This window comes from Protobothrops mucrosquamatus, unplaced genomic scaffold (genome assembly GCF_001527695.2).
Source record: "Protobothrops mucrosquamatus isolate PMUCROS unplaced genomic scaffold, P.Mucros_1.0 scaffold235, whole genome shotgun sequence".
NCBI lineage: Eukaryota > Metazoa > Chordata > Lepidosauria > Squamata > Viperidae > Protobothrops > Protobothrops mucrosquamatus.
Window position 1 is genome coordinate 283,992 of NW_015386586.1, and position 13,150 is coordinate 297,141.

Genomic DNA, 13,150 nt, shown 5'->3' on the forward strand with positions numbered 1-13,150 from the left:
TAAGATGGGTGGACTTCAACTCTCAGAATTCCCCAGCCAGCCATGCTGAAATCAAACTCCACCTATCCTCAAGCAGCCAAGGTTGAGAAAATCTGCTTTACAGTGACTCAATTCATTTTTCCCATTCTGCAATCTTTGAAGGGGCACAATCCTTCATGAAACCACCTTCCTATCTCCTGGAACTCATTTCTTAGCGAAGCTGCAGAGAAGATAATATAAAATAAAAATAAAATACCATCCATCGCCAAATGCACGATGTAGCTGAAGCCAACCCAGACATTGGCTTCAGATCTTCTTTCTCTCATGTAGATCTTCTTCTGGAGACTCCATTTTCTTGGAATTTGCTTTCCAGAAACTGTTTTGCAGTGACCACACTGCCAAAATTGCGGGTTAGTTAATCTTTAGTCGCAGTTAACAGAGGTTTTCAATTTTAAAATCTCTCTTTCGGTGGATATGGCCCGCGGTTCAGAACTACGACATTTTGGAAACATCTCCAGATGTTGCCATCCCACCAGGGTCCTGGAAATTAATTCAGTTCAGGGTTATTTTAGCCCTCAAAAGAAAGAGACAACACGATTCGTCCTCACAATTGCTTAATACAGGTGGGAATGCCAAATGGAGAACTCTACAACGGGCCACTATCCACACACAGTGGTACTCTTCGTGAACAGTGGATGTCATTTATTTAAACCAGGTCCTATCTTTTACCATAATCATAGGACAGGACACTTCACCTTGCCAACAGAAAAAAAAAATGGTAAAAAACATTTAAAAAAAACCCCAATGCAGCTTTCTCCAGCCCAAGTCTGTCCTAGATTCAAAAGAAAACACTCATAAACTAAATTATTTGGCAGGCACCACCAAATTGAGAGACGTAATCCTGTCTCGGTAGGAAGAGAATGTCAAAATGACGAAGAGAAAAGAGTTGGTTTGTTGATTTTTTTTTTTTTTTTTTTAAAAAGGCAGCTTGTCAGAAGGAAGAAGTGGAAAACTCGGATAAGAAAGAGATAAAGGATAGTGCGGTAAATGCCATCAGTTTCAAAAGGCGGATTATACCTGAGATTCTCAACCTTCAAGGCAGGTTGAGAAATTGGGCTTTTGGGCCAAAGTTTTATTGACAGGAATTTAATTCTGTCTCTTCTGATCTTTGGAGCCTCCAGTCAAAGGATCCATCTTGCCATCAGCACCTGGTTTGAATCTTCCCTGGAAGAACTTTGAGGACGGATCTGTCTCACACGGATTTCTAGCGCAAAGATTCTGCTTTACCCGGAAAACGAAAGATGGGAATCAACCAAGCAAGGGACTGAGAAAAGGCCTCTGGTGGACTACCGGTGGACGTCTCATTTTAGCCTTGTCCTCGTAAACAAAGAAGAGACACCCATCATCTCCTGATGCAAAGCCCACCAAGGTAGTAAGACCCTTTGACCTGTTTCCTCCTTCCTAAATCCATACAGAGTTTTTCCCATCTTTGCCGTTGACGCTGCCTTTCTCCGAACTGGTTTTTGGCTTGGTCCCGTGTTTCTCTTGCGCAATATTGGCCCGGTTCTGCTCTGCCATAGACCCACTGGAGCCCGGGCTGCTGGTTCTGGAGGGCTGGCTGTGTCCCTGAGTGCCGTTGTAACTCTGGAACACAATGTCCAGTTGCTCCTGAGCCACCCGTAACTGTTTATGGAGGGTGGACAAATCGGGAGGGATGTTATCGTCGGGACTGGTGCACTGCTGCTCCTGGACCACATTGGCCAAGTTCTGCTCTTGGGCCATCAAGCTGTTGGGAATCTTGGCTGATTTGTCCGATTTGACCACCAGGTTGTACTCGGGCGGGCAAGAGATGTTTTTGGGGTAGGCGGCATAATTGTACGGCGGCTGTCGGAAGTTGTGGATTTTCCGTTCGCGAATGGCATCCCGGATGGTACCGATGCCCAGATGGCACATCTCCGCCAGGTTGAGCAACAGACAAAGGCAGCTGACCACGTACATCACCAGGAGGAAGATGGTCTTCTCCGTGGGCCTGGACACAAAGCAGTCGACGTTATGGGGACAAGGGTCGCGGGTGCAGAGATAGTAGGGTCTCACCTCGAAACCGTAGAGCATGTATTGACCTATCAGGAAGCAGACTTCGAAGGAGGCTCTGGTGAGAAGTTGGAAGACGTAGATCTTCATCAATCCTTCTTCTTGGATATGTCTCCGGCCATCATGTTTCTGCCCCTTCTTCTTCTCCTCCTCTTCCTTGGTCTTCTCCTTCTCTTCGTTCTCCACCATCTCCTCAGAGATCATAGGTTCTTCTTCGGCGCCCAAGGAATCTTCCAGATGATGGGACGCCTGCCAGTTGAGGACAAACTGCTTCTTCTTCTTTTTGAAGCTCCGGAATCTCTTCTTCTCCTCCTCTGAGGACCTGGCGATCCGGTGGATGGCGTAGCCCAAGTAGATGACAGACGGGGTGGAGATCATGATGATCTGGAAGACCCAGAAGCGGACATGGGAAAGCGGGGCGAAGGCATCGTAGCAGACATTGTCGCAGCCCGGCTGTTTGGTGTTACAGGTGAATTTGCTCTGCTCGTCCGAATAGATGGACTCGCCCCCCACGGCCGTCAGGACGATGCGGAAGACGATGAGGACAGTCAACCAGATCTTCCCCACAAAAGTGGAGTGGTTGTGAATTTCTTCCAGCAGGCGGGTGAGGAAACTCCAGCTCATGTTGGTCATAGGGGCTGATCATTTATGGCCTGCGAGATAAAAACGGGAAGATGGGAATATATGAATTCGTTCGTTCATTCACTGAATCGTCCATTCATTCACCAACATTCATTTATTGGTTGACTCATTAATTAAATAATTAATTCTGTGGAGTTCTAGGTGGTCTCTGAGCTTGGTTTTTTTTTTTTTTTGAAGACGTTTTGTGACCCAACTACGTAACATAGTGCTAAAAGGGAGGGGGGTTTACGAGGAGGAGGAGGAGGAGGAGGAGGAGGAGGAGGAGGAGGAGGAGGAGGAAAGAAGGAAGAGAACAATGACTGTAGGGTCCTTGGTGCTCTCTGAGCAGGGTTGTTTTCTTGAAGACATTTCATGACCCAACTAGGGAACATCATCAGTGCTAGAAAAAAGCAGGATTTGCTCTATTTGTGTACAATGTACATCTCCCCTCCCCTCTTTCTTTCCCCTTCTCTCTTCTCCTCTCTTCTCCTTCCCTCCTCTTTCTTTTTCTTCCCCCTCCCCCTATCTGCAAAATCATTCGGTCCCATACAGTGTGCCCCAAATATATCCACCTACCTGGGAGGACTACCTAAATCACAGCCCGGTCCCAAATTAAGGTTAATTTCAGCTCAACATTTTGCTGTGATCAATGGCTTTTTTTGCAGGATCCAATCCGGTTCTGTCTTCTGAGCTTTTGGACTTGTGTCGGAGTCCACCTTCAGAGAATTTCTCTCTTGCTGCTAGAGAAAAGTTGCCTGAAAATGGGCTCCAGCACGAGTCCGTAAGCTCGGAAGACTAAACTTCTGGTCCCGGTGACTGACCCAAATTGGTTCCTGCAACATTATCCTGCGACACGTATATTCCCCTTCAACAGCTTTTTTTTTTTAGTGCATCCTAATTATGCCACCGGGTGGCAGTATTTCACCAGCCCTGACCTTGGAAAGTTAAGCAGTGTGGGACCTGGTTGGAATTTGGATGGGAGACCAACAGGTTGATGAACAGTGTAGGGGCAGGTTGAAAAAAACATGCCGGAAAAAGCATGGCTCTTGGGCACCTCCATGGAGTCAGTGGAGGAGCTGAGATGTGCTGTATGGTTCACCAAGGGGGAAACTCAGATGCCCAGTTCAGATAGTCCTCAACCTCCAATCATTCGTTTAGCAACCGTTTCAAAGTTATAACAGCACTGAAAAAGGGACTTGCAAACGGTCCTCGCGCTTATGACTGTTTACACAACTCACTCAACAACTGCCTTTCTTAACAACTGAAATTCTGCTCCCAAAGCTGTAGTACTTACACCACCTGTAATGCTAAATGATACGATAACACCCATCGTTTATTTATACATTGCTTCTCGTTTTTTTAAAAAAAGGAAAACCAGCTTACAATAACAATGCAAAGACACACACTTTAACACAATGCCCGCTTAAAATCAACAGGGCAGTGGACAGGGAGACAAAGCAGCAAGCATTACCACCGGATGCTGACTAACCACACTCAACGCATCATCCTTAATGGTACTACATCTACATGAAGGTAAGCAGTGGGGTGCCCCACAGCTTTATTTTAGGCCCAATATTCTTCAGTATCTTCATCAATGACTTAGATGAAGGAATAGAAAAGGAAATCATCAAATTTGCAGACAACACCAAGCTGGCAGAAATAGCCAATGCTCCAGAAGACAGGCTTAAGATACAGGAGGCTCTGGGCGCTATCTAACAAAATGAAATTCAAGGGTGAAAAAAGTAAGGTTCTACATTTAGGCAAGAAAAACCAAATGTACGGGTATAGTATAGGGCAGTGATGGCGAACCTTTTAGAGACCGAGTGCCCAAAAACTGGCCCTGCCCCTGCTCCACCCCCTGCGCTGCCCCCGCTCCGCCCCCCAATCCCCTGCCCCGCCTGCCCGCAGGGCCACTCACCACTTCCAGGGCCTGACGCAGATCGCCCAGGCAGCCCAGCAGCGCTATGGCGGTCACGCCCTCTGCCCGCGCCCTGCAGCATCAACTGTGCACAATGGGGGGTGAGGGCAGAGTCTTGTCTACGCTGCCTGGCTGCCATGTCCTTGGCTGCGCTGCTCCTCTGAATGTTTTTTTTTTACAGGTGGAGTCTTTAAAAACGTGGGCCACGCTCAGGGGCAACTCTCCTTCAGGGGGGCTGCTGGAGAGGAGGGGGTCACGGGGGGAGGCGAGTCTGGGGCAACGGCACGTGTGCCCACAGAGAGGGCTCCGAGTGCCGCCTCTGGCACCCGTGCCATAGGTTCGCCACCACTGGTATAGGGGGTACCTTGCTCAATAGTAGTAACTGTGAGAGGGACCTCGGAGTCCTAGTGGACAATCACTTAAATATGAGCCAGCAGTGTGCTGCAGCTGCCAAAAAGGCCAACACAGTGCTAGGCTGCATTAACAGAGGGATGGAATCAAGATCACGTGAAGTATTAATACCACTTTACAAGGCCTTGGTAAGGCCACACTTGGAATACTGCATCCAGTTTTGGTCACCACGATGTAAAAAAGATGCTGAGACTCTAGAAAGAGTGCAGAGAATTGCAAAGAAGTGCTCCCTCTCTCTTCCTCTTTCCCCTTCCTTATTTATGGAGTCATAGGATCATATGGGGCTGGAAGGGAGCTTGGAGGTCAACTAGTCCACCCCCCCTGCTCAAACAGGGCTCCTTATTTCACCCCACACAAACGAACGTCCAGTCTCTTTTTTCAAAACCTCCAATGATGGAGCACCCACAATTCCAGAAGGCAGACTGTTCCATTGGTTAATTGTTCTCCATAATTTTTTTCCCCAAACCCCAAAGTATTACTTTTCCCTCTGGATGTCTTTCACCTGCATATGGTACAGGCAGTCTTCGACTTACAATAATTCATTTAGCGACTGTTTCAAGTTACAACGGCACTGATAAATGCGACTTGGGACCGTTTTTCACACTACCTTTGCAGCATCCCCTGGGTCACGTGATCAAATTCAGACGCTTGGTGACTGGTTCATATTTATGACGGTCGCAGTGTCCCAGGGTCACGTGATCCCCTTTTACGACCTTCTGACAAGCAAAGTCAATGGGGGTTCACTTAACAACCGCGTTACTAACTGAACAACTGCAGTGATTCACTTAACAGCTGTGGCAAAAAAAGGTTGTAAAATGGGGCAAAACTCACTTAACAACTGTCTTGCTTAGCAGCAGAAAATTTGGGCTCAGTTGTGGTCGTAAGAAAGGAACACCTGCAGTTGAGATGGAACTATTAGGAAACATCTGTTAGTAGCTCCTTTCAAGTCAATTACAGAGAGAAGAAAGCTCTGTTGCTGCAAAATGAATTAATTACTGCTTGGAATATTTTTTAAAGTTTTAATTTGATTGCTCCAGAATGATATGCAAATGGAATAAATGGAGTACTTTTTAAAAATTTAAATTGTTTCCTCTGAATGCTTTTTTTTGACAGGTGGAGTCTTTAAAAAATAACATTGCTCCAGAACGATTCTTAATTTATAGAGGGAAATCTTTTTTAATGGATTGATATCTCCAGAATTATTTTTTAATCGAGCATTTAATTCATTCTGGAGCAATGAATTAAAACTTTAAAAAGACACCATGTTATCAGCTAAAAATAGTTCTGGAAGCAAACAATTAATTTTATGTTAAAAACAGACCTTATTTAACCATTAAAAATAGTTCTGGAGGGATCAATTAAAAAAAGATTCCATCTATCAATTAAGAATCATTCTGAAGCAAACGATTTTTTAAAAAGAACACTTCATTTAAGTTTTAATTCATTGCTCACAATGACTTTTAATTGATAAGAGTCTTTTTTATTTTAAGTTTTAATTTACTGCTCCAGGCTGACCTTTAATTGATAAGAATTTTTTTATTTTAAGTTTTAATTCATTGCTCCAGCCTGACTTTTAATTGATAAGATCTTTTTATTTTAAGTTTTAATTCATTGCTCAGAATGACTTTTAATTGATGTCTTTTTATTTTAAATTTTAATTCATTACTCAGAATGACTTTTAATTGATAAGAATCTTTTTTATTTTAAGTTTTAATTCATTGCTCCAGCCTGACTTTTAATTGATAAGAGTATTTTTATTTTAAGTTTTAATTCATTGCTCAGAATGACTTTTAATTGATAAGAGTCTTTTTATTTTAAGTTTCAATTCATTGCTCCATAATTTTATAATCGATGCTGGGAGTCTTCCGTTTGCAAATATCCAGGAACTGAACTCATCAAACATATCGAATGATAGAAAGAAAAAGGATCCATCACAAGAGAGAAACTCAGAAGAGTCTTTTAAGAGAGCAAAAAGACTTTCATATTAGCAAAATAAAAAATAAAAAAATAAAATAAAATATTGCAATACATTCAAAGCAGTACCTGCATACATTTTTGACGGATTCAATCCCCATTCTTTACACCGTTATCAACATGGCAGTTTTTAAAACCACAAGACTTTGCTTTTTTTTGGGGGGGGGGGGGGAAAGCTATTTTGAACCCTTTTTTAAAAATCACATTTTTTTTTCTTTCTGGGGAAAAAAAACAAACCTATTTTGAACCTACGAATTCCATTACACCCTGTGCTCTGTGAAAGGCGAGCTTAAGAGTCCAAGGCAATTTTAAGTATTGCAGAACTGTTTAAAAAAAAAAAAAAAAAAGTTGGTTCTTAAATTCCTCCTAAAATGATAGCAGGAGACGGAAGGGAGGATCAAATTAATACGAACCGAGTACTCACAAATGAAATGATGCTTCAGCACAATCCAGATGTTTCTTCAAGGAGAGAATCCTGCAGGGAAAATGTGTCTCCCCATCAAAAAATGAAAAATACACAGTGCTTTGCATAAAAAAATAAAAGAATCCTCTCTGCCAGTTTGGAAGGGAAACTTTTAAACGCATCCCGTTCAACTCCGCCTTTCTGACAGCAAAGCAGCCCTTCTCCTCCCCCCCCCCCTTCTCCCACCTTTCTCCAAAAGGCATCAATCCAGAACAGCCTCCAAATCACAGCATTTCCAAGAGGGATTTGGTCAATGTGTCAATCAAAAGAGAGGAGGGAGGGAGGGAGGGAGAGGGAGAAAGGGAAGGTGGCTAGCTTTAAGATTTAATTCAATGAATCGGTTTTGCTGAAAAGGGCAAAGGAAAGGAGAAAGGAAAGGGTGGAAGAGGGAAGGAAGGAAGGAGAAAGAGAGAGAAAAAGAAAGATAGAAAGGAGGAAGGAAGAAAGAAAAAGGAAAGAAGGAAGGAAGGAAGGAAGGAAGAAAGAAAGAAAGAAAGAAAGAAAGAAGAAAGAAGAAAGAAAGAAGAAGAGGGAAGGAAGGAAGCAAGGGGACAAAAGAAAGGAAAGAGGGGGAGAAAGAAAGAAAGAAAAAGAAAGAAAGAGAAAAGGGAAGGAAGGAAGAATGGAAGGAAGGAAGGGGAGAGAAGAAAAGAGGGAGAGAGAAAGAAAGAAGGAAGGAAAGAAAGAAAAAGAAAAGGGAAGGAAGGAAGGAAGGAAGGAAGGGGAGAGAAGAAAAGAAAGGGGGAGAGAAAGAAAAAGAAGGAAGGGAAGGAAGGGAGGGAGGAAGGAAGGAAGGAAAGAAGGAAGGAAGGAAGAAAGAAAGAAAGAAAGAAAGAAAGAAAGAAAGAAAGAAAGAAAGAAAGAAAGAAAGAAAGAAAAGAAGAGGGAAGGAAGAAAGCAAGGGGAGAGAAGAAAGGAAAGGGGGAGAGAAAGAAAGAAAGAAAGAAAGAAAGAGAAAAGGGAAGGAAGGAAGGAGAGAGAAGAAAAGAGGGAGAGAGGAAGGAAGGAAGGAAAGAAAGAAAAAGAAAAGGGAAGGAAGGAAGGAAGGAAGGAAGGAAGGGGAGAGAAGAAAAAGGGGGAGAGAAAGAAAGAAAGAAAGAAGGGAAGGGAGGAAGGAAGAAAGAAAGAAAGAAAGAAAGAAAGAAAGAAAGAAAGAAAGAAAGAAAGAAAGAAAGAAAGAAAGAAAATCCAAACCCCTTTTCTTAAGCCTCCCTTAAAATCCCTCTGGTTAACTTTCCGCTTTTTGCTTCCCCTCCACTAAGCTCAAAACTTAAGCCTACCAGTCTGGGCCCTGGTAACGGATTCGAAGGACGGAAGGCATGACTAATGAGAACCATATGTCGAGCACGTGTCCAGGCAAAGCCCCTGAGTGGAAACCTTTGGCAGAAAAGGAAACACCAAAAAAAGCCGGACAGAGGTTCGAACAAAGCCAAAAATTTTGGCCCAGAGGAAACCCCACCATCCACCTGGTGATGGATGTACCTGATGTTCAGCAGATCAAGAAGAAGAAGAAGAAGAAGAAGAAGAAGAAAAAACAGACTTGAAACTGACCGGAGCAGGATGTCTGAAATTCTGCATGGTAACAAAAAAACAAACCCACTATCTGTCCTTCTTCAAACAAAAGACAAAGGTTTTCCTTCAAGATTTGGCTATGCTTCCTTTGGAATGAATTTAGAAGTTGCATTTTTTTGGGGGGGGGGGGAACTGCCAAGGGGGGGGGGGGGGGGGGGGAAACTCCTTTGAGAACAGGGGAGGCCTGCCAAATGATAAGGGGGAGATTGGGACCGTGCATCATTAAAAAAAAAAAAAAAAATAGGAAAAAGGATTTTGGAAGCCACGCCAGCGAACAGAATTAAAGAATTACCGAGTTGTAAAAAGGGAGTTTACTCAAGCCGCTAGCAAGCGATTCAAATGGCTGGAAAAGCTCTTTTAGAGAGGAGGGTTATTAAAGCAGCTGCCTCTTTTTCCTGGCACCCAGCAAGTCTTACCTGACAGTGAGAACAATTAATCAATGGAAGGACTTGCCTCCGAAACTGTGGGCCCTCCACCACTGGAAGCTGTTAAGAAGAGACTGGACAGCCACTTGTCTGCTTGAGCAGGGGGCTGGACTAGAAAACCTCTAAGGTCCCTTCCAGCTCTAAGATTCTATAATTCAACCAACCTCTTAGTTGTGCTCGGCTTGCTTTCCTCCCTCCGTAGGTTATCAGCAAATTCTGCAGGTGACTTTGTTGTATGTCCCTGGGTGTCTTCAGGCCAATCACTAGGAGACGGTGAGTTCTAGTTCCACCTTAGACATGAAAGTCGGCTGGGTGACTTTGGGCCAATCACCAGGAGGCGGTGAGTTCTAGTCCCGCCTTAGACTTGAAAAGGAGCTGGGTGACTTTGGGCCAATCACCAGGAGGCGGTGAGTTCTAGTCCCACTTTAGGCATGAAACCCGGCTGGGTGACTTTGAGCCAGTCACCAGGAGATGGTGAGTTCTAGCCCCGCCTTAGGCAGGAAAACTGTCTGGCTGACTCTAGCCAATCACCAGGAGACGGTGAGTTCTAGTTCTGGATGATTTGGGGCCAGTCCCTCTCTCTCCGTCTAGCCAACCTCACAGGATTGTTGTTGTGGGGAAAATAGCAAGAAAAAAGAATATTAGCTATGCTCGCCACCTTGAGTTATTTATAAAAATAATAATAAAGGGACAAAAAATAAATGAAATAAAAACAAATAAAGCAGAGAACCCATAGGAGTTGCCAAGCAAGATGCCAACATGCCAAGCAGCGAAACAGGCCAACTTGCAATGAAAACTAATTTGCGATTACACGTAGTCCTCAACTTACGACCATTTGTTTAGTAACTGTTTGAGTTACAACGGCATTGAAAAAAGTGACTTATGGCCATTTTTCATGCTTACGACCATTGCAGCATCCCCACGGTCATGTGATCAAAATTCAAATGCTTGGCAACTGACTCATATTTATGACGGTTGCAGTGTCCCAGGGGGTCATATGATCCCCATTTGCGACCTTCTGACAAGCAAAGTCAATGGGGAAGCCGGATTCACTTAAGGACGGTGTTACTAACCTAACAACCGCAATGATTCACTTAACAACAGTGGCAAGAAACATCATAAAATGGGGCAAAACTCACTTAACAATGGAAATCTGGTGCTCGATTGTGGTCGTAAGTCGAGGACTACATGTAAGTTTCTAAAAATAATAATAATTTTAAAAATATTTTCAAAAATGTGTCCTTTCGAATAGAAGCTTGAAATCATTTTCAGAGTTTGCTATGGACTCCACAGGACTTTATTTTCGCTGGTCTGCCTCTTCGCTCAAGGAAGGGCCAAAAACTTCCCGTCTTAAAGATCATCAGGTGGATTTTAGGTTGAAAAATTAAAGAGCAGGTAGAATTAGTCCCCGACATACGACCACAATCCAGCCCAGAATTTATTTCGCTATGTGAGACATTTGTTCAATGAATTTTGCCCCATTTTACTACTTTTCTTGCCATAGTTGTTAAGTGAATCACTGCAGTTGTTAAATTAGTCACACGGCCATTAAGCGAATCTGACTTTGTTCGTCAGAAGGTCACTTAAACATGACCCCAGGATAGTGCAACCGTCATAAATATGAGTCAGTTGCCAAGCGTCTGAATTTTGATCACGTGACCCTGGGGATGCTACAACTGTCGTAAGTATGAAAAACGGTCATAAGCCACTTTTTCGTAACGTCAGACAGTCACTAAACAAACTGTTGTAAGTTGAGGACTTTCTGTACGGTCAGATGACGGGAGGCATCATTAGCTCCGGAAACTGAAGGGAGGAAATTGGGAATAAAGAGAGGAACTGTATAAAAAGCAGGATAAACGAAGGAAAGACAGAGATAAAAGCAGAGAAAAGACAGGGCAGGAGGCTGACTACACAATCTGCAAAAGAATTAATTGCAAAGTTGTATTTTTTTCAGCAGTTGCAAGGACTGCACATGGGGAGATAATTAGCACAGGAGAAACTTCACCAAGCAGTACTGGTAACACTATTATTCTGTTACAGGGAACCCTCGACGTACAACCGTTCGTTTAGTGACCGTTGGAAGTTTCAAGGGCCCTGAAGAGAGTGGAGCTCCTAGCCGCGTACGCCGGGATGGTGAGCTTCAGCTGAAGGAAGGAAAGAAGGCAAGGAAGAAGGGGTGGAAAAATGAAAGGGAGAGAAGGGGGAAAGGAAGGAATGAGAGAGGGAGAGAGGAAAAGGAGGGAGGGGAAGGGAAAGAGAGGGGAGTGTGAGGAGGAAGAGGAAAGATAGATGAAAAGAAGAAAAGAGGGAGACAGAAGAAAGAAAAGAAAAAGGTAGAGAGGAAAGAAAAGAAAGAAAGAGAGAGAGAGAGAAAGAAAGAAAGAAAGAAAGAGAAAGAAAGAAAGAAAGAAAGAAAGAAAGAAAGAAAGAAAGAAAGAAAGAAAGAAAGAAAGAAAGAAAGAAAGGGAAGAGGGAGGGAAGGAAAGAAGGAAGGGTTGGAAGGAAGGAAGGAAAGGTGAAAGGGAAGGGAAGAAGGAAGAAGGAACAAACTGGTCTTAAATGACCAACCTTCCCAGTATGCAACTGGTTGGACTGGGGGGAGAGTGTAGGCAATTCAAGAGTCCATGAATGCACTCTCCACGATGCAGAAAGGGTCTGACTCAGTTTCTCTCTGGTACTTATCCACCGCCCTTTTCAGGCCAGAGAACAACGGGAGCCAAAGAGATAATTCTGGAGTACCAAAACAGCAGCAGTTCATTACGACAAGTAGTCCTCGGCTTACAACCATTCATATAGTGACTGTTCGAAGTTACGACAGCATTAAAAATAGCATGTTAAGGCTGGTTTTTCTCACAACTGTCGCAGCATCCTGGTGTGTGTGTGTGTGTGTGTGTGTGTGACCTGATCACGTTTTGGAACCTTCCCAGCCAGCTCCTGACAAGCAGTCAATGGGGGAAGCCAGATTCACTTAACAACTGCGTGGTTCTCTTCACAACTGCCACAATTCACTTAACAACAGTGGCAAAACAGCTTTTAAAGTCAGGTGCAACTCACTTAACAACTGCCTTGCTTAGTAACCGAACAGTTGTGGTCGTAAGTTGAAGACTCCCTGTATTTCTCAACAAACTGGCGTTTTCAGATATACTGCCTCTGAATTTGGAAGTTCCTCTAAATGCCATTCCCTTTCAGACACACAAGTAATCCTCAACTTACGGCCATTTGTTTAGCGACTGTTCAAAGTTACAGAGGCACTCAAAAAAGTGACTTACAACTGTTTTTCACACTTTGGACCGTTGCAGCATCCCCCTGATCAAAATTCAGGCAACTGACTTGCATCTGTGGCAATTGGAGGGGGTCACGCGATCCCCTTTTGCGACCTTCCGACAAGCAAACTCAATGGGGGAAGCCAGATTCGCTTAACGACCGTGCAACTCACTTAACAACCGAAGTGATTCACTTAACAGCCATGGCAAGAAAAATTGTAAAACGAAACTCACTTGCTTAACAACAGAAATGTTGGACTCCGTTGCAGTCGTAAGTCGAGGACCGCGAGAGGTCTTCGGCACCAAAAATAACACAATCCACCCAGACCAAGAACATATTTAAAAAATATATACTGTACATATATACATACCAATTGACCTACGCAGCTGTATGTAAACTGCCAAAAGAAACCAGGATTTATGTCGTCAGAAT

At 43.7% G+C, this 13,150-nt stretch overlaps 1 protein-coding gene across 1 annotated transcript; it reads right to left on the minus strand.

Annotated features, from left to right (window-relative positions):
• Positions 1-975: 975 nt before the first annotated feature.
• On the minus strand, positions 976-7,440 carry GJC2 (gap junction protein gamma 2). The gene is made up of 2 exons (XM_015814294.1): positions 7,419-7,440; positions 976-2,723 (listed from the first exon to the last, which is right to left on the minus strand). The coding sequence occupies exon 2, from the start codon at positions 2,701-2,703 to the stop codon at positions 1,441-1,443; it is 1,263 nt and encodes a 420-aa protein (XP_015669780.1). The 5' UTR covers positions 2,704-2,723; positions 7,419-7,440; the 3' UTR covers positions 976-1,440.
• Positions 7,441-13,150: the final 5,710 nt, after the last annotated feature.

Excerpts from the sequence above, each read along its gene's own strand:
- GJC2 (XM_015814294.1), bottom strand. The coding sequence starts at position 2,703 with ATGACCAACATGAGCTGGAGTTTCCTCACCCGCCTGCTGGAAGAAATT.